Here is a 22,246-nt window from a genome sequence, read left to right on the forward strand (position 1 = left end):
GGCTTCTCTGCCTAAACACCCTGCCGCTGCTGCAACCTCTGTGCCTAGTGTGGACACAGCCCTTCTCTCCACTTTCCTTCTTATCTGTGGGGGACAACTGAACAGGGATGGCTGTCCCCACTGATGTGGGTCTAAGGATACTGATGGTTATTGGGCGGGAGTGCCACAACATGCTACACACAAACACACACACACACACACACCTTCTAGGGAAAGGAGTCCTTTGTTCCAAGAAAGCGAGATGTCAGTGTTCCCTTCTTACTCGCAGGCAGCCAGAACATTCCTGCTAATAACCCAACAAGCACCCAAGACGGGCAGATGCAAACATCAACACAGAGCTTTGCTGTCCAGCGATACCTACGGTTTTATGCTTCTTATTCTAAAGGAAGGCAGATAACCCCATGTTCTGGAGGACAGCAGGACATACCAGCCCGCATGCCCATAGGCTGCCTTGCTGGATGCTAATTCTGCCTAACAGGACTCAGTAGTACTTTTGCATGGTTATGATATTAGGTTTATGGAACACCTTTTAAAACTTGGAGCACTGAATTTTTTTAAAAGGCAGGAAAGGGACTTCCCTAGTGGTCTAATGGTTAAGAATCTGCCTGCCAATGCAGGAGTCATGGGTTCGATCCTTGGTCCAGGAAGACCCCACATGTTGTTGGGGCAACTTAGCCCAGGCACCACAACTACGAGCCTATGTTCTAGAGCCACAGGTTGCAGCTGCTTAGTCCCAACACCTGGAGCCCATGCTCTGAATGAGAGAAGCCACTGCAATGAGAAGCCCCCGCACCACAAGGAAGCCGGTCACAGCAACAAAGACCACGGCGCAGCCAAAAGTAAATAATGACTTAAAAGGCAGGAAATATAAGCAACAGAAGTGAGAACATCTTCAAGTAATTCCTTAGAGATGCATGCCTTTTTATCATTCTTAAGAAAAAAGGACCCACCATCTCAAGCAGGAATGGAAATACCTGCATATGTCAGACCACCTCCAGCCTGGACCCACAGCAGACATTACGACTTGATCACAGCACTATTTCGAACTGAACTCAGATGCAACCTCCAAAGCCTTAGAAACAAACACTTTCAAATGATCATGGTTAGCCCAGAAGATGGAACTACTTCCCACTTCAGCTCAAAAAATACCTGCTGCTTTGTCAATGATGTTTTGAAAGTGACAAGTGGAGAGGGGAAGGGAGGAAGAGAAAAGAGAAATGAAAGACTCTGGGCATAAATTATTTGTCATCAATAAAAACGTAAGGATCAACCATGAAATGCTGATTACGTGAGGCACTGCAGAAGCTGAGGGGGGGAGGAGGGAAGCTGAAAAAAGCTCAAGAAGTAGGAAATGAAGCCTCTCGATGAAACACATGCACACATCCTCACACCCCTGCACACAATTATTGTCAATGGAGCAAGCTGCCATTTGTTGGTATGATGACAGGTGACAGCAGATTCATCCTTTCTCTCCCAGGATAATGGGACAGCACCGGAGAACATCCAGAACTATTCATACCAATTTATCCACCTTCTCAAAGCAAGACGTTTTAATGTAAATCAAAGCCCTCTGTGGTCGTTCAGTCACTCAGTGTGTCTGACTCTTTGCAGCCCCATGGACCGCAGCCTGCCAGGCTTCCCTGTCCTTCACTATCTCCTGGAGTTTGCTCAGGAGAACTCATGTTCATTGAGTTGATGATGTCATCCAACCAGCTCATCCCCTGTTGCCCCCTTCTCTTCACGCTCTCAGTCTTTCCCAGCATCAGGGTCTTTTCCAAAGAGTCAGCTCTTTGCCTCAGGTGACCAAAGTACTGGAACGTCAGCTTCCACATCAGTCCTCCAATAAATATTCAGGCTGATTTCCTTTAGGATTGACTGGTTTGATCTCCTTGCTGTCCAAGGGATATTCAAGAGTCTTCTCCACCACACCAGTAAGAAAGTATTAATTCTTCAGCACTCAGCCTTCTTTATGGTCCAACTCTCACATTCATACATGACTACTGGAAAAACCACTGCTTTGACTATACAGACCTTCATAGATTTTCAGAAAATTTCTGCCCGTGAAGCCTCTGAAAACAGCTCAGGTGATAAACATCCCAGGTGAAAACAATGACTGAACCATTCATAAAAGAGGTTAACGTGGAAACAACCAAGAAAAGCACAGAGCTAGGTAGTTAGAACAATGCAGATTTCTTTAACACTTCCTAATTCACTTCCTGGGAACCAAATCATGCTTATTTATAAAAGTTGACTACTTTATCTTGAAGGCCAAACAGTGAGGCCATTTGCCTATTTTTGCTCAGCTTGTAGTAGAATCAGATGACATCACAGCCCCCAGGGGAGACTCTTGGTTGAACCAAGACTAGCCTCTGGGGTCACAACGTGTTCAGGAGTGAGACCTGGTTGGCGGGGGGTGGTCTCTCCTTAAGCCTGACCCGTTCCCCTATTCAGCACAGCAGGGCAGCCAGTACTTGCTTCGTTTAAGGAAGTGTGTGTTTTGCAAGGAAAGCTGCACATCATAGCCTCTTCTCTGGGATAAAAAACATGCCTCCCCACACAGTCCAGTGGTTCACTTCTCAAGACTGGGAGCTCAGATAAACTCTCCATCCACAGGGCAGGCTCGCGGGAGCTCCCAGCAATGGGGGCTGCTTCTCCATCCTTGGCCCATGAATAGTCACCCACTGGAGCAGAACCCTCTCCCTGCTTCAGGCCACAAAGTGTTGCTCCCTGATTAGTCAGTGAAGCACATATATAAATGGTGAAGCAGATTTATTTTCTTCCTGCTAGAAAACAGTTAGGCTTATTTCACCAAATTCTTTGCCTTGTTATCACACACCAGCCCTGTGCAATTTTGGTTCCTTGGATTCTGGACTGCAAGCTGAGAAGATGAAGGCATTTTGTGCCTAAAGGATTGCTCTGTTCCAAAAATGTTAAATCTTTCTTTTTCTTTCCTACTGAATGTCACAACTAAAGAGCATCAACCGGAGGAAGAAATGTTAGATGATGGGTCACTAAGAGATTAGATGACGCAAACAAAGATCAAGGAAGTCTGTAGCTGAGTGTGGAGACCTATGGAAAATTCAAGCAGGCCCTCTGCTCTGAGAACAGCAGGAGTTTTATAAGGAGTGACTATCCGTGCACGTAACTCTCAGAAGAGAGTTTAGTTCCCTGACTCAGTTAAAAAATCAGCTTTTTCTCCCCTGTGACCAGCTTGGATGGGCTTTTACACAATTCCCAAGTAGTCAATGTTGTTTTGAGAGATGCCACCACAGCAGAAGCAACCTACTTTGAACACTTTGGATTTACAAACCAATTAAGAAGAGATGGTTCTAGAAAAGGATTATCAAATAAGGTCCTTCAAACAAGATACAGATCTATATATATATATTTTCCCCAGAAGCTCACTCACTGCAAAAGAGGTGTCTCACTGGCTGCTTTGTACCTTAGTAATACACTGATTCCCAATGCATCTGACCCCATTACTTTTACCTAATGGGGAAAAAAAAAAATCACCTTTAATCAACCTTTGTAGACTGTCCACATCTGAGCATCTGATACTCAACCACCTATTCAGAGGTACAAAGGCCATCGAAAATGCTGCCAGCTGGATGAAGGAAGTTCCTATACACAACTGAAACAGTAAATGCTCTTTGTGTTCTGATCTGAGATTCTATCGGGTCCATGGAGATGCCTGTGTTGTCTGTGGGTACATGTCATCACTGCAGTTGGGGTGAAGAGTCTGAAAGTGGAGCCAGCTATTAGCAAATCTGCTAACACAGATTCTATCTTTGGTTGGACTGAGAGGAACTAAAAATGTAAAGTAAAAGTGTTAAAGACTCTTCCACCTTCTGCTCTTCTTTGGGGGAAATGTCAACTGGGGAGGCGTGAAAGGAGGGTGAAGCCAGCCCCCCATTAGAGGGCCTTCAAGGCTGCAGTGCACAGGCACTCTGACTTCAGGCACATCACCCACTGGAGACAGGCTGCCTGCATAAACAAAAGAGATCACCCTTTAAAACAAACACCTTTTAAAAAATATATGGCAGAAATGCAAACAGGCCTCTATTAGTGAATTTATTATTAGAGGCTCTGTGGTCGCAACAAAATGTGTCACACGCACCTCCAGTGATTATCTGTCTTCTGAACAACTGAACTTCTGATTAAAGAAGGGGAGAACAACTACCACACTTGTTTCTTTCTATTTCATGCTTTGGGAAGTAGAATATTTCATTTTAGCCTTCATAGCAATTACCATCAATATGGTAAATATTTAGAGGAGCAGCTATCTGAAAGCCTGATTACATCTAATGTCTGCTACAAAATGGCACACTCATGGGAGTGAAGCCAGGCCCCGCAGGAGCCACAGCCTTCCATGATGACACAGAGAAGCAGAACAGGGAGATGGCCAGGATAACAGGCAAGGGTCCTGGGTTCAAATCCTTGTTCTGCCCTTTGCTGGCTATAGGAGCCTCAGCAATTCACTTAACATTTTGGTGTGTCAGTTTTCTCACCTATAAAATGGAGATAATCACAATATCTCATAGGATTGCTAGATGGGTTAAAGGAATTTTTATAATAACAGGCACTTAAAGAAATTACCCATCACTGTTCTAAGTGATGGCCATTAGCTTCTTGAAGACTGCCATGCCCTGTCATACAAAGAACGTTCCTTTGGTGGGGGGTGGGGGCAGGGACATGGTGGGTGGGCAGGGATTGCACTGCACAGCTTGTGGGATTTTAGTTCCCTGACCAGGGATTGAATCCAGGCCCTCAGCAACAAGAGTGCAGAGTCCTAACCACTGGTCGGTCAGCCAGGGAATTCCTTCAAGAGGCCTCTTCTTGAGCCCAAGGTGTTCACTGTGTACCTCATGTCATATTGTGAAAACCTGTGTTTGCTTCTGCTGCAATCTACAAAGAATTCAGGGGCTGGGGGTGAGGGCTAGTCATGGCTTTCTTCTGAATTAATATCACCAAACTCAGCACAAGGTTTGATACACAGTTAAATGTTTGCTGAAGTGAACAATCCAAGTATAATATAACCTAACCAAACACACAGCATCTCTCACTTTGAGCTGTCAGATCTTATTTTTGCTACTCATCCTTTGGCTTTGTAAGTGAATAAAGTAGCTTCCTCAGATGAATTAAGAATAAACGTTATGTCAGGCCCAGTTCAGAAAAATCACAAGTCTTTGATCACTTGGATGTATTACATGAGATGACAGATGAGATACTCCAACTGCTTCTGTTATCACTGTTAAAAGGAAAGTGTTCTGCCTTTTATCTGAAATCAAAAAAAATCCAATTGAGTCAGAAGAGCTTTTATTTTCCCCTTTATTCCACAGTAAGGGAAAGGGGCATTTCACAAGAGCATAAGCTCATATTACATAGTGAGATGATGCTACTTTCCTAAGTGTAAATTTCTAACTCTCAAGGATGTCTCAAAGGGACATAAGCAATTCACTGAAGCCTTCTACATCCTACATTCAAAATAAGAACTGATTTGAAAGGATGCCCTCAGTCAAAGAAGGTCCCACTATCTTGATCCTAACAGAGCCTTAGTTCAGGAACTTGGAGTAATGCCTTTTATATTTTTTTCTCCCCACAAGGAAAGTTAAAATTGAGATCTGCTTACCATAGGCACCACATGGGAAGAAAGAGCTTACTAGTGAAGATCTTTATCTGCTGGGAGATCCCAAATCATTAGAAGAGCTTTAATGAATGATGAAGCTATGTAACAACACAGAACCTGTATGCACCTACCAATAAAATACCAAAATACGTGAGGCAACAATGAATAGAACTGGAAGGAGAAACAGATGAATCCACTGTTACAGCTGGAGGTTTCAACACCCTTCTTTCAGATATGGACAAATCCAGCAGGCAGAAAATAAGTAAGGACATAATTGAACTCAATGCCACGCATCAGCCAGCTGGATATAATGACATCTATGAGCTACTTCATTCAACAACAGTAGAATACACATTCTTTTCAAGTTCACACGAACATTCACCAAGACAGACTACACTCTGGGCTATAAAACATACTTGGACACATTGAAGGGCTTCCTAGATGGCTCAGTGGTAAAGAATCCACCTGCTAACGCAGGAGAGGAAGGGTTCAGTCCCTGGGTCGGGAAGATCCCCTGGCAGAGGTAATGGTAACCACTCCAGTATTCTTGGATGGAGAGTCTAATGGACAGAGGAGCCTGGAGGGCTACAGTCCATGGGGTCATAAAGAGTCAGACACGACTGAGCACACATTGAAAAGAATAGAAATCATACCATGTCTGCTCTCAGACAATAAAGAAGGTAAACTAGGTAACAGAAATATAGCCAGAAAATCTCCACACACTGGAGATTAAACAACATTTCTAAATAAAACATGGGTCAAAGAAGAAATCTCAAGAGAAGTCAAAATATTCTGATGTAAAAAAAAACCTGAAACACAACCAACTCATCAGAATTTGTGGGATGAGGTGAAAGCAGAGTCTACAGGGAAATTTTTAGCATTGAATGACTATGGTGGGAAAGAAGAAACATCTAAAATCAATAATTAAGTTTTTACCTTAGGAAACCTTAGAAAAAGAAAGGGAAATTATATCCAACAGAAGCAGAAGAATGGTGAAGTCATTCATTTTCATTACTATTCTGCCCTACTCTAAGTATCTGAAAATTAGTCATCCACTTGAGACAGTACTTCTCAAATTTCTCCATTAAAACCCCCAAAATGGCAAAGAGAAGGAACTCATAACTGTTCCTCTAGAGTATGGGGGCACAGCTTGAAACAGTCAAAATTTAAAAATCACAATTTATTTGAAGACTTATACCTGGAGAACTAATTTTGATATTTCAATCTTGCATTCTATTCACTAATATATTTGAGTTTGTTTTAATATAGAAAACTATGTCATGCCTGTCTAGTGACTCTCTTTTCTGATTCTTTAATTATTTCTTTTACTATATCCTAGGAGATGTGCCAGGTTCGTCTGTGGCTCTATGTATGCCAAGGCAGACTCTCTGGTACTCTTGTTTGAGAAGTGGACCTGAAAATATATGGTTTTTATTAACCTGAATGTCACATGAAGGACCACAGGCCTGCCTCGTGACCCCAAATTCCTGCAAAGCACAAAGTTCCAGAAAGAAAAGGAGGGCAGAGGCAAGTTCACCATACCTTTCAGGATAGTGAGACCCAAGGTCTACCCGATGCCTGCCTACTTCTCACAATTTTTCTGTCCCAGCTTCCTAGGGTAATGACACATTCCCAGCCCCAATCAATGGTTCATTACAGGACAAGTCTCAGATTAATGGAACTGAACAGAAACTCTAAAAACAGATTCAAGTACTCCTAAGAAAGTCTCAAGTGGCAAAAATTCGAAATCTGTGAGTAGAGAATAAATTATTCAACAAATGGTGTTTGAGGAACCAGATCATTTTTGACAAAAAGGCAAGTTAGATTCCTATCTCACATCTGAAACCAAAATGCACTCCCAAAGAAGTGAAATTTAAATCCCCAAAGCAACAAGAGGAAAGAATACAGGAAATGAGAGATCAAAAAGTTATAGAAAATCTCTTTCTACTCCAAGACAAAAGCAGAAGTCACAAAGAAATAATGAAACGATTTTAAGTCCTTAAAAATTAAAAACAAAAACAGAACCATACTTCTGTAAACCCAAATATACACACATGTACATTTAAACAGCAAAATGACAAAACAAGGGAAATATTTTATATATCTTCTTTTAAAAAACTGCTTATGAATCAATGAGGAAATAACTCACCTACACAAAACATGACCTAAGGACAGAAATGGGTAAGTCTCAAGAAAATAAACTCAAATACTCACCATGAAAAAGCATGCAATTGTAGCAAATTTTGGTTTTAGCCAAAGAAATACAAATTAAAATGAGATATTATTTAATCAACATGATTAGCAAAGTCTTGAAAATCACAGTGTTCATCATAGGCAAGTTTGCTGATAAATAGGCACTCATACACAGAAGTATGAATTTGTCAGCCTTTTCTCAAAGGCAGACTGTCAAAACATATTAAGAGGTGGAAAAGTGTGTACATTTTGACCCAGTAATCCATTTCTGGGGATTTTATCATAGTAAATAATTCAAAGATGCCAGTAATAATCTAGCTGTAAACATTTTAATTTCAGGTTTGAGTATTTAAAAGGTTGAAACACCCTACATCTCTATCAAAACAGGTGAATAAATGACAATGCCAGAGCTGTTTAATGGAATGTTACTCATTAAAAATAGATGGATAGACATATTTGTATCTTTGCCACAAAAACATTTTCCCTATATACTGTAAGTGAAAAGCAGGTTTTAAAATACCCAATGCCATTTTTGAAGGAAAAGGAGTGAATATACAAATAAATCTGTAACCATAGACAGAAAGAGATATGGTAAGAGCCCCGACAGTTAAGCCTCGAAAAAGAATGTCTCTGGTGAATTGAATGTGAGGGTGTTTTCCAGGCTCTCGTTTGTAGATTCTGATTTTCTTTTTCACTGTGGAAAAAGAATGAGTAGGATTTAACAAGGCTGACAGAGAAGGAGGGTGTCCTAAGTGGCCACATGGGGAGTGGCAACCAGAGGGTGTTCTGGTAACAGGAAGTGGTCTGCTCAGGTTCAGCACAAAACGTGTGTTTGGGGGGGTTTCTTTGTTGGGGGGGACACAGGAGTGGTTGATGAGGTGTAGGGAGTGTCCAGATCCAGAAGGATTCCCCACCTATATGATCTGTGAGTTTACCTCATCTCCCTAAGAGAAATGCTCAGGTCCCGGGCTTGCTTTCATTCTAGTTCAGGGACCTATGAGTCATCACCCAAAACCTTAATTATAACACCCAAGGTCTGCTATGTGCAAAAATCCACCTGTCATTGTTCAAATGTGCTGGCAGGGAGTGTGTACAGCATGCAAACCAGCCTGTTGAGGTGCTCCTTCAACACAGCAATGGTAACCCAGAAACCCGCCCAAGGTGACAGGTTCCTGAGCCCAGAGCTTCAGGCTGGGCTCAGTGACAAAGTGACCAGGTGACGTTCCTCCACAGTTCCCATGCCAATTCCTCAGAGCCACGGCCTCAGTGAAAGTTACAGGTCTTATGTGGTTTCTTTCAACCAAGAAAAGTATCCGAAGTTTGTCTTTTCCCTGTTGCCAAGGCCTGGCAGAGGGAAGCAGAGTGTGTAATTGCAAACCTCTCGTTTATCACCTTCAGCTGCTTTTGTGTCACCACATTATGTGTACCATTTAGCAAGTTAATCTCCCAGACCTCTTGGAAATATAATAATTACACAGAGAGGGCCTCAGTCCTGGAGAGAGATGACAAAAGAGCCATCAAGGTACACCTAGTCTCCAAGTACCCAGGAGAATTGTTTACTAACCTCGTTCAAACTCAGATTAAAGACCTAAAATCCAAGATGAAGACATGGTCTCTTTGTAAGAACACAACATTTTTCAATTAGAAGTACTGATCTTAAAAGCAAATCAATCAATAAGTAAACAAAAAGCAAATCAGCAAACAATAGAAATCTCCTATCTTGCTCCAAACACTACAATAGCATCTAACGGACACAATAGTGTTTTTGGAGGTTTTAAAACTTTTAAAAACATAGTCAAAGTTATGGCTTTTCCAGTAGACATGTATGGATGTGAGAGTTGGACCACAAAGAAGGCTGAATGCCAAAGAATTGATGCTTTTGAACTGTGGTGTTGGAGAAGACTCTTCAGAGTCCCTTGGACTGCAAGGAGATCCAGCCAGTCCATCTTACAGGAAATCAATTCTGAATATTCATTGGAAGGACTGATGGTGAAGCTGAAGCTCCAATACTTTGGCTACCTGATGCAAAGAGTTGACTCATTACAAAAGACCCTGATGCTGGGAAAGACTGACGGCAGGAGGAGAAGGGGACGACAGAGGATGAGATGGTTGGATGGCATCACCGACTCAATGGACATGAGTTTGAACAAGCTCCAGGAGATGGTGAAGGACTAGGAAGCTTGGCGTGCTGTAGTCCGTGGGGTCGCAAAGAGTCAGACATAACTGAGTGACTGAACAACAACAACAAAACTTTTTAAAGCTTAAGAAACCATCAGGAAGCTAGTCAGCAGCCTCTGATAGAAATTATAGTGCCATGCAGCATCCAAATCAGAAATGGCATCATCGTAACAACACTGGACATGCCTCTATGCAAATAAACTATCAAATATGAAACTTTGACTTGAACTGGTTAATGACTAAAATGAAGTTTTTATAGTTATCAAGAAAAACAAATTAACAATGTATGTTGGGGGCCAAAGTGCTTATTTTTGTTTCATATTTGGTAAAACCATATTAACTGCAGTTGTAGGTGCAAAAGAAAAAATTTTAATTAAAAGGAGATCATTTATTAATCTTTGCTAAAGCTTTAGAAATCTGAATTGAATAGATTGTGAAGAAAATAAATAATTACCAAAAATGATTCAAGAAGTAGAAAACTTGAACTGACCACTAAAAACAGACCAAACTCAGAAGTTTCATAAGCAATTTCTTTCAAGCCTTCACAGCAACATTTGATTTCCATGATAATTCATCTACTCCAGAGAATAAAACAGATGGAACAATTTGATATTTATTTTATAAAGCTGACTTAACACTGATTTCAAAACCTAAAAAAAGAAGAAAAAAAAAGGCCAAATAGATCAAATCTAGCAGTAGATACAGAGAATAATACACACGGCCAAGAAGGGTTCGTTCCAAGAATTTAAAAGCATGGCTTTAATTTAATTGAGTCAAATATCCTCAAAACATTTCAGGAAAAAGAAAAAAAACCAACACATTATCTCCCCTGCTTTAAAAAACAAATCAAAATACTAAATCTTTTAGTAATTTATGAAGAGAAGCATATTTTATTAACATGAAAGTTTACATGTATGTATACACATAGAAAATATACATAATATACATATGTATATTATATGTAAATAACTGAAAAATCAGTCTATTATTTGATTGTTAAAAGCTACAAACATTACAGTATGTCAGGAAAAATACAAGGATAGCCACTGCTTAAAAAAAAAAGTGTTGCTCTTAAAAGTTTTAGCCTGCATGATAAGAAAAAGTAATGAGATGAAAGGGCTTCCCAGGTGGCTCGGTGGTAAAGAAATCTCCTGCCAATGCAGGAGTCACGGGTTCGATCTCGAGTTGAGAAGATCCCCTGGAGGAGGAAATGGCAACGCACTCTAGTATCCTTGCCAGGATAATCCCATGGACAGAGGAGCCTGGCAGGCTACAGTCCATAGGGTTTCAAAGAGGCGGACGGACTGAGCACTCACATGTGCAACGAGATGAAAATATAAAAGGAAAGAGGCAAAGTTATCACTATTGAAGATTACATGGTGCAAGAAACCTCAGAGAATCAGCTGAAGGACTATTAAAATTAACAAAACCTATTACAAAATACATTTGATCCTTGAACAACACAGCTTTGAACTGTGTGGGTCCATTTCCATGTGTGAATTCTTTTTGATAGTAAATACCACAGAACTACATGATCAGCATTGATTGAGTCTGCCAGTGGGGAAGCCTGGATATGTGACGGACAATCATAAATTAAAGGTGGATTTTTGGAGTGTTAGACCCCTAACCTTTGTGTTGTTCAGGGATCAACTGTAAATATAATATACAAATATCTAAAAAGCTTTTAGATATCATCAATAACCAGAGCAGGGGAAAAAGTCTCACCAACTAGATCCATGAAAACAGGAATCATTCTTGGCCAATTCCCTAGTACCTAGAAGCAGTTACAATACAGAATAGATACTCAATGAAAATTTGTAGACTACATGAATGAGCAAGTTCAGAATAAGGACAAAAACACAAAATAAAAGAACCAAACTTAAATTCCACAAACAGATTCAAGTACTTAGGATTCTGTATATGATTTAAAAAAATGGGATTTCAAACCACAGTAGGAAGGAATAGATTATTCCACAAATGACAATTGAGAATATTAATTGGTTGACTGTTTTAAAAAAGTAAAACATGAGTTGTACCTCACACTACATATTAGAACAAATTATAGGTAGAAAAGCTCAACATACGGAGAAGACAATGGCAACCCACTCCAGTACTCTTGCCTGGAAAATCCCATGGACGGAGGGGCCTGTTAGGCTGCAGTCCATGGGGTCGCTTGGAGTCGGACACGACTGAGCGACTTCACTTTCACTTTTCACGTGCATGCATTGGAGAAGGAAATGGCAACCCACCTCAGTGTTCTTGCCTGGAGAATCCCAGGGACAGGGGAGATAGGTGGGCTGCCATCTATGGGGTTGCACAGAGTCAGACACGACTGCAGCGACTTAGCAGCAGCAGCAGCAGTTCACATAACGAGACCACAAAAGAATTAGAAGATAGGGAAGGTTTTCCTAATTATACAAGCAAAGGTAGAAACCCTAAGAGGAAAGACTTATAGTTTCTGCTACATAAAAAAAAACAATAGGCATGTCAAAAATACCATAAACAAAACAGTAAAAGACAATAAATGGGGACTACTTGCCAAGTATCAATAACCTTTTTATATAAAGTGTGTTATAAAGCTCTAAGAAAAGGATGATCCATCAATAGGAAAAATTCTGAAAAGGTTAAGATGCAAATAACAAGATGACAAACTACCTACAAACTTATTTACTCTAACAAATATTAAAGATGAAATTGGACTGAGATTTTTATCCCCAGTCAAGTTGGCAAATGTTAGAACTAATGTCTGCTTATAGAAGGGCTCAAAAGTGAACATTCACACACTGCTAGTGGGAAAGAAGGGTAATTAATAATTAAAGATGATTAAAAATCAAAGATGAGCCAAACATTTATGTACAAGAATTTCTGTTGTATCATTTATGTTCCTTGACTTTAGCCTTACAAATTTAATATATAATTGTTATAAAAAATTAATTCAAACTGTTGCCCTATACATACATTTAGTTCTAGAACCTGCCTTTTTTAATTTAAAATTTTGAAGAAACCTTTATTTTTTTAAAATAGGTACACAGGCAGAAAGTGAAAAACTAAAGAGCCTCTTAATGAACGTGAAAGAGGAGAGTAAAAAAGTTGGCTTAAAGCTCAACATTCAGAAAACTAAGATCATGGCATCCGGTCCCATCACTTCATGACAGATAGATGGGGAAACAGGGGAAACAGTGGCTGACTTTATTTTGGGGGGCTCCAAAATCACTGCAGATGGTGATTGCAGCCATGAAATTAAAAGACGCTTACTCCTTGGAAGGAAAGTTATGACCAACCTAGACAGCATATTTAAAAGCAGAGACATTACTTTGCCAACAAACGTCCGTCTAGTCAAGGCTATGGTTTTTCCAGTGGTCATGTATGGATGTGAGAGTTGGACTATAAAGAAAGATGAGCGCCAAAGAATTGATGCTTTTGAACTGTGGTGTTGGAGAAGACTCTTGAGAGTCCCTTGGACTGCCAGGAGATCCAACCAGTCCATCCTAAAGGAGATCAGTCCTGGGTGTTCATTGGAAGGACTGATGTTGAAGCTAAAACTGCAATCCTTTGGCCACCTGATGCAAAGAGCTGACTCATTTGAAAAGACCCTGATGCTGGGAAAGATTTAGGGAGGGAAAAGAAGGGGACGACAGAGGATGAGATGGTTGGATGGCATCACCAACTCAATGGACATGAGTCTGGGTAAACTCCGAGAGTTGGTGATGGTCAGGGAGGCCTGGTGTGCTGCGGTTCATGGGGTCGCAAAGAGTTGGACACGACTGAGCAACTGAACTGAACTGAACATAGGAAATCATTGTATTCATATATAAAAATAACTATGTAAGGAATCTCCTTAAAAATATTATAACTGTGGTACTGGCAACTTGTTATTGTTATAAACAAGTCAACAACCATCATCATTTACATTTTTCTCTGTACTTTCAGGTAAGTATTTATATAATATAAATATATATATCAAAAAGTGAAATCAATGACCCAAATCACGCCCACTTAACAATAGCGATTGCCACATTGACGTCCAAGAAAAGTTGTATCAATTCATATTCCCAATAACAGTGTGTGGATTATTCATAACAGTGAGAAATAAGAAGAATCTATATGGTCAAAGGATTTCAAAATTATAGTAAATACAATCAAGGGATTATTTTTCCCAGCTACTATGGATGATGTTATGGAAGAATATTTAATGACATAAAAGCTTTATTATGAAGGATTTTTAAGTTAAAAAGCAAGTAAACAGTGTGAGTCCCTCAGAATTCGTACAAGCTTTTACAGAATATTTATTGATCTATACATTCATCTGAAGGCTTCTCAGGTGGCCCAGTGGTAAAAATCTCCCGGCCAATGCAAGGAGACACAGGAGATACCAGTTAGATCCCTGGGTGGGGAAGATCTCCTGGAGGAGGAAATAGCAACCCACTCCAGTATTCTTGCCTGGAAAGTCCCATGGACACAGGAGCCTGATGGGCTACAGTCCATGGGGTAGCAGAGTCAGACACAACCAAACATGCATGCACACACGCATACTTTCATCCATCAGACTGTGCAACAGAATGTTAGTCATGGTTATCTTTGGGTGGTGGAATTACAGGCCATTAAAATACATTTTCTCTTATGTTTTCCTAAATTTTCTATGTTTCAGAGAAAAAAATATGCTTTTGCAGTCTAAAAGAAATCATCATCTACTAAAAAACAATAAAACACTATCTGAAAACAAGTTGCAAAGAAGCATTTATATGCAACCAACCTTGATGATCATAATAAAGAGCTTTTCAGGATAAATGTTACCTGCCCAGCCAAGTGTTTGCCAACTGAGTTTACACTTGGGAGTATTTAGCACAGGGCATTCCAAGGAGTCATCAAGTGCTCACTGGTCTCCCCGGAAGGTCAGCCTGTGCTCCGGGTGCCAAGGGCAAAGATGAAGACTAAGGGGTTCTGCCCTCCAGAAGCCCTCAAACCAGCAGGGAAGAGGCAGCAAGCACCAACCCACATGAGTTCAAGACAGGACGTGGAGGTGTATCAAGGTTCCCTGCCAGAAAAGTCAACATGGTCAAAAATTAAAGCCAAAAGAGGAGAGGCAAAAGCAGGTTTGAGTTCCACAAAGTTATACAAGCTTGTTGTACACAAAGGAGTTATGTGTCAAATCTCTCCTTGAGGAAGCCCTAACCAGCTACAGGTACTTCAGAAACGTAAGTGGGGAAAACTGAAAGATTTTCAAGGTAAGAGGACAGCAAACTATTAAAGGCAAAAGTACTGGGCATAAAATAAATACACTAGGCTAGTGTGTGTTAGTTGCTCAGTCGTGTCTGACTCTTTGCGACCCCAGGGACTGTAACCTGCCAGGCTCTTCCATCCATGAGATTTCCCAAGAATACTGGAATGGATTGTCATTTCCATCTCCTGGGGATCTTCCTGACCCAGGGGCTGAAACCAGGTCTCCCATGTTGCAGGCAGACTCTTTACTGTCTGAGCCATCAGGGAATCCAGTGAAGAAAAAATTTGTTTCCTCTGACTTAAAAGAAAGAAATAAAAGTACTAGCAAATGCATACAATTTGATTTCAATGAACTTCCAACTTTTTCTAAGCCCAGATAACAACTATTTAAGTCATATTTAACCCAACTAATTAATACTGCTTCAAAAGAATTTACCCACATTTTTGGGTCTGAATTGGTCTGAAGGGAAACATACACTTATGCTTGAAATGAAGAGTTCCTAAGAAATGGTTCTAGTAGCCTAGATTTCTGGCTCCTTTCCTGATTCTACAAAAGGATTTTTATATTTAACATTTCACAGGTGAAAAAAAAAAACAAAACAAAAGTCACCATAAAAGTGCCCCAATCCTCTATCTAGAGGCAATCTGAAACATACTAGCTTTAGCATAGAATTAAGTTTATACTTTAAATGAGACGATGAAAAACATTTGAAATGGCAGGAAAACAATGGTCAATTTTTGGTGATTAACCAAAAAAAAAGTATGGCATGATTAGCGTTGGTCTGCTGGAGTTTAATATTGCGTTGATCATTGCATTTTCCATAGGTCAACTACAAGAACATGTAGGACAGTTAAGATCCTCAGTATGACTTCTGACTCTGCTCTGGTCAACAGGACAGGCAGAAGTGCCTTTAATAATGCTCACAAGCACACAGCAGCATTTATAACAACAAATGTACTTCAGACAAAACGCAATTAGTGAAGTGAGAAGTTTCCCTAACTGCACTGACTATACAGCTATGGGTCTCAGAGGGTCCTTTTCCTCACTTCCCCACCAGCAGCAGTCACAAGTCACACAGGGGAACTCTCATTAGACGGGCACACTCTCCCACCTCCTACCCAGCCAACCGGGTACCAAGTCCTCCAAGCGGTTGTGATTTGATGGCACTGCTGTGGAAGAGACTACAGAGGTTTGGAGGGAGAAGCAGGTACAAGACGCCCAGTTCGTTAGGCCAGTTCCATTCTGGCTGACCCCATCTCCAACTTCCCATTGCCTGTCCCTTTTGCCGGCAGCCCAAAGAGCAGGACCCTGTTCAAAGTATACTTTGAAAAGGTCTTTAGAGATAGGTCTAATGGAAAAACCGTCTATTTTTCATATGTTACCATGGAACATGAAGCATCATTTACTCCTATAAGAAAGGTCCTCTTTGCAGGGGACACTGAGTATTTGCAGAAAGATTTTCACTTTATCCTAGGAAACCAAATTTTGGAAAAGTAAATACAGGAAACTCACCCTCTAAGTCTTCCATATACACCTTTACAGCCCTTGTTCAAAGTGAACTTTCCCTAATTATGACTGTCCAATAAGGAAAACATGTGTCCTGGGCAAAGCTCCACTGTTCACTCTGAAAGACATCATTTCTATGTAATGGAGAAGAGAACCAGCTTACTTCATGCCCCCTGCTGGTCCCTCTGCCCCAAATCCACTGGGAAGCTGACTCGCTTCCTCTCTCCCCATCCTTCATGGCATTTTGTGTCCGGGAACATGCTTCTTTAGTCTACATCTAGTCTTACTTCTGAGAGCTGCCATAAAAGTAATAATGTTTATTTCTGTATTATAAGATATATTACAAAATCAATGTCATTTTGTGTGTAGCCCTTTATTTTTAAAGTTTATAAGTAGCTTCCATATTTACCATTTCATTTGAGTCTCATAACAACCCATTGTGTAGAGGTGTGTTGAGTTTCCACTTTACAGACAGGGAAACTAGAATTCAGTGCTGACTTCAATAAACAACTGACCACTGAACAGTAAGGAGGAAATACAAATGTTCTGCATCAAAAACTAAAGAATTCACTAGGTTCAAGAGAACTCCCAAACTTTCTTGAATTTGTCATCTGCCAAAAGAGATTTGCTAAAATCGCTAAGGTTTTTAGTTTAGTATTTTCTGTCTTAGGAAGGGTGAGGAACTGGGAGATAAGACAAACTCTCAGTTTTGGAATGGACATAACCTGCGATGATACCTGGAATTCTATGAAGTTCAAAGTGACAATGATGATGACTGATTAAACACTTACTATGTGTCAGGCACCATTTGAGGTTCATTAATTATATTCAATGATCCTATTAATATCACTATTCTCTAGATGAGAAAAACAAGGTATAAGCTAAGTAACTTGCCCAAAATTACACATCTTGCTCCCTTAAGGACACCAGGATGACCTGGGATTGGAGAAGCCAAGACCCTATGCAGTTTGCCCAGCTAATGAGGGAAACCTGACATGAGAGGGCAGCCACCACAGGAACCCAGATTAAATTCCCAATGTTGCATTTAATTAAGTCTCCACACTCTCTCCACCAAAACACCAATCAAGTAATCAGAAGAATCAACAGGGAATCCTAATAGTTCCTTCTTAGATTGTCCCCAAGGACATGGGGAAAAAGGGGAAAGACCTCATTTTTCTAGATCTTGATTACTGACAGAACACTGGCTGATTCGCCGAGAACTGCCTTCAACTAATATAAAAAAAATTAGAGAGGAAAGCAACTCTGGAGGAAATGTGCAGAATAAAGATGCATGTGGCATTGATAGGTATTCAGCAATCTAGTGGAAAGTGAGGTGGGAGGCAGAAATTGTAGTCAATGCACAGAACTAATGGCTAATATATATATATATGAAGGAATCCTCACTGGTGTAAATTACTCTTGCCTTCTTTTTCCTCTACTTTTTTCATTTGCTCATTGCTTGGAACTGTATAAGCCAGCTTTTACATATTGATCAATCTTTGTAAGTTTATACACTCTTTTGTTAAGGAAAGAAACAAAGATTAAGTTGATCTTGGGCAAAAGAGAAAATTTCCATGATGAATGAATGCAGTCTTCATGGGCAAGTATCCTATGCTGAGGGGCAGGAGCAGCTTCACAAAGCTTCCTAGAATTTGCTTACTTTCATTGTTTCTTGTTTCATTGTTCACTGAATAACCTGAGACTGCCCTGAGATCCTGTGAATCCAAAAGAAAACCCTGTTTAAAGCAAGTTCCAAGGTATTCATCCATCTCTCCTGGAGAAAAAGTCCCAAATCCAGGAGATGGGACTACAGTGGCCACAGTAAATTGACTTTTAATATCAACATTCCTTCTACACTCATAATTCTGACCCAGCTACCTACTAACTGAGGGCCTATGTGCTTCACTTCCCCCTTCCATAAACTGGGGATGGTAATACCGTCTTCATCATCAGGTTGGTGTGAAAATTAAATGAGCTGATACACACACAGTACTCTGGACAGTGCCTGGCACAGAACAGGTGCTCAAATAGTGTTAGGTTATTATTATTACTTTCAGCATTTGCAAACATCATAATAGGGACCCGAATACAGGAGACTTCTACTGTATTGGTAATGTTTAACTGCTTTTTAAAAAATCTAAAATTAGAATTATCAATACAAAAATATAAAAAGGCTTGGGAAAAGGAAAAAAAAAAGCCACTCGGAGTCATGCCACCTGTTGGTGAGTTTCAGGTGAGGGTACACCTCGGAGCTGCTGTGGAATCCGGTTCCACGGCTGCCCCGTATTTCCCTTAGATGATGCCTCCACTTCTTAATCAGCGTTTCATGGGCAGGATTACGGGCGGGTCCGTGAACCCCCTGAAATTGTACACGGAACTGGGTGGTGCTGAGGCTCTGGGCATCTGGCGGGGGGGGGGGGGTAGGGTTCCATAGCTTTTCTCAAGCTCTAATAAATCATCCTGTAGCAAGCAACTTGCTTTACAGAGGAGACAGTGGCTGAACAATTCACTTCACGGAACCAGGACACCTGGGCTGTTAATCTGTTCTCTCAACACCAGAGAAACCCGGCGCCGCAAGGGGCAAGAGCCGGCCGGGCAGTGACCTTCACCTTTGAAAAACTCACCGGCTCCCCAGACCCGGCCCAGGTTTGCCCGGCTTAACTTCCCCTCCCTTCCCCCATCCCTCGCTCTCTTCCAAGAACAGACTCAAAGGAAACTGGCAGCACTCCGTCTAGGGTTTCACTCCTGCCCTCGGCTGACACTTCAACCACTTCTCCTAGAGAAGTTAATCAAAAGAACAAATAATCCGCACAAAAATCCAAAACCCACCCCAAAGCTCCAGAACTCGCAAAGTTAGAAGATCGAGGCGCCGCTGCTGACGGTGAACATCGGCGGGTCGCTGGGGCTCAGGGGTAGGCAGAGAGTGCGAAAAGGAAGCAGCGAAGGTCTGGCCGGAGGGTCGGACCCCCGCCACCCTCTCCGAATCGACGCGCTTCATACGCGGGTGAAGACTGGCTTGGAAGCAGCCAGGCAAGCAGGTAGGTGTGTTGGCAAGCGGACGAGCCGCGGCGGATTAAAGTTCAAGCGCGTTCACACAGCGCTCCCGCTGCCCTGGCGGGCGTTCTCACGCCCGGCCCGCCGGCCACTTCCCGCGGAACGGCTGAGCGCTCGGCCGTCCCCCCCTTTGGAACAGGCTCCCCACATCCCTAGTAGGCACTAGTGATTCCCCGTGCCTCCTAGCTTGCAAGCCTCGAAAAGCACTCGCCTCCCTCTCCTCTCCTACGCGAGCGCAGAACACCCCCGAGACAGAGAAATGGAGGGGACAAGGGGAAAGCAGGGTGTCCCGGAGGGCAGGTGGCGCCGGGCGCGCCACCGGCAGCGTACGTACCCAGCGCGAAGAGGGCGAGCTGGCCAGCCGAGGTGACCATTTTACGGGCGGCGGGCGGCAGGCGCTGCAGCCTCCTGCCCTACCTGCGGTGCCCGAGTGGCGGAGCGGCGCCGCGGTGCGGGGGAAAAAGGCGCCGGCGAGGCAGGGCCAGCCCCCGGCGCGGGCGGGCGGAGGGAGGACCGCGCGCCTCTGCTGGCACTCGCCCCGCCGCGCCACCGGCCGGGCGGAAATGGGAAGGCGGTTACCGTCACCTCCGCCACTCGGCGACCGGGCGCGGCCGACCACCCTCCCGCCCCGGTGGGGGTGCCCCCCTGAGGGCCCGGGGTGGGGTGGGGCTGGGGCGGGGACGCAGCGCGCACCGCGCTTGGCGCGGGCGGCCGGGCGGGGCGGCGCGGGAGTCTCGGAGCCCGCCGAGCCAGCCGGGCATCCAGGCCGAGGGAAAGGCAGGAAGCGCCCGATTTCAGACACCACCCTCAGACTAGCCGCCCAGATCCGAGCCCGAGCGGCCGGGCGCAGCGGCCGCTTCCAGGATCTCGGCGCAGAAGAGGAGCCGCCCAAGCGTCTGTCATTTGCGCCGACGGCCGCTGCCGAGGGCTCTCCCGGGCAAGGAACTGGGACGCGGCCCGGAAGGGGACCTGCGAGCTTCGCCTGCCCTTGCCAAGACATGGCTCAGGGAAAGTGCTCCCCACAATCGAACAAATTCAACCAGGTTCCCCACCTGCGCCCCCATCCGAGAGAACACTGGATTCTCCGGATGCCTCCCGCCTGGAGCGCGGCCACCCCCAAGTTCTCGGGCCGACACGTTGTGAAGATCAGTAGACCTTCGTACACCTGGTCTGGTGCTGATAATGAAGATGCGTCACCTGGTATTCCATCACCACCAATACCCCAGACCACCCCACCCCATCCTGCCACAGTCAGCTGAGACCAAGAACAACGTAGCACGCAGCCACGTGTCTGAGAGAGGGGTGAATGGGCTGGAGCTACCTGGATGGTTTTTTCAAGGATTTGTGGACTTTAGCTGGCCCCTGGTGCTGGCATTTGGAGAAGTTAGAGAGGCAGAGGGAAGATTTTCTGGGTAGAGAAAAGAAGAATCATACGTTCCTTAGGGACCATGCGTAGGTGACAGTGTGCTCCAGAGAGGCAGTGATCAGTGTATTCTCCAGATGCCCCCAGCTCAGGGAGTAGTTCAGTTCAGTCGCTCAGTCGTGTCTGATTCTTTGTGACCCCATGGACTGCAGCACACCAGACCTCCCTGTCCAACACCAACTCCCAGAGTTTACTCAAACTCATGTCCATTGAGTCGGTGATGCCATCCAACCACCTCATCCTCTGTCGTCCCCTTCTTCTCCCGCCCTCAATCTTTCCCAGCATCAGGGTCTTTTCAAATGAGTCAGTTCTTCCCATCAGGTGGCCAAAGGATTGGCATTTCAGCTTCAACATCAGTCCTTCCAATGAATATTCAGGACGGATTTCCTTTAGGATCGACTGGTTTGAACTACTTGGAGTCCAAGGGACTCTCAAGTGTCTTCTCCAACACCACAGTTCAAAAGCATCAATTCTTTCTTTCTTTATAGTCCAACTCTCACATCCATACATGACCACTGGAAAAACCATAGCCTTGACTAGATGGACCTGTGTTGACAAAGTAATGTCTCTGCTTTTTAATATGCTGTCTAGGTTGGTCATAACTTTCCTTCCAAGGAGTAAGTGTCTTTTAATTTCATGGCTGCAGTCACAATCTACAGTGATTTTGGAGCCCCCCAAAATAAAGTCTGCCACTCTTTCCACTGTTTTCCCATCTATTTGCCATGAAGTGATGGGACCGGATGCCATGATTTTAGTTTTCTGAATGTTGATCTTTAAGCCAACATTTTTACTCTCCTCTTTCACTTTCAAGAGTCTCTTTAGTTCTTCTTTGCTTTCTGCCATAAGGGTGGTGTCATCTGCATATCCAATCCCTCTACCCTACCTCCTCAGGATAGACCCACTCTCCTTGAAGGGAAAGAGGGCAAAATCGCTTGCTGTTCCCTTGGCCCAAGACTCAGACTCTCAGAGTTGATGTTTATTTCATAGGAGATAGGAGAAGGCAATGGCAACCCACTCTAGTACTCTCGCCTGGAAAATCCCATGG

The 22,246-nt window shown here is 43.0% G+C and overlaps 1 protein-coding gene across 4 annotated transcripts in view; it reads right to left on the reverse strand.

Annotated features, from left to right (window-relative positions):
- The window catches only part of TGFA (transforming growth factor alpha), a 109,164-nt gene extending 88,865 nt beyond the window's left edge, over nt 1–20,299 (reverse strand). For 2 of the 4 annotated variants that reach the window (XM_055399130.2, XM_055399129.2), the window contains exon 1: nt 20,113–20,299. In XM_055399130.2, coding sequence (XP_055255105.1) covers nt 20,113–20,152 — 40 coding nt within the window. In that variant the 5' untranslated portion in view covers nt 20,153–20,299. Of the gene's footprint in view, nt 1–19,553; nt 19,883–20,112 lie in introns of those variants that run through there. The other 2 variants (XM_055399128.2, XM_055399127.2) reach the window with 1 other exon arrangement.
- Nucleotides 20,300–22,246: the final 1,947 nt, after the last annotated feature.

This window comes from Moschus berezovskii, chromosome 11 (genome assembly GCF_049115385.1).
Source record: "Moschus berezovskii isolate FMDL1 chromosome 11, NW_MosBer_1.0, whole genome shotgun sequence".
Lineage (NCBI taxonomy): Eukaryota > Metazoa > Chordata > Mammalia > Artiodactyla > Moschidae > Moschus > Moschus berezovskii.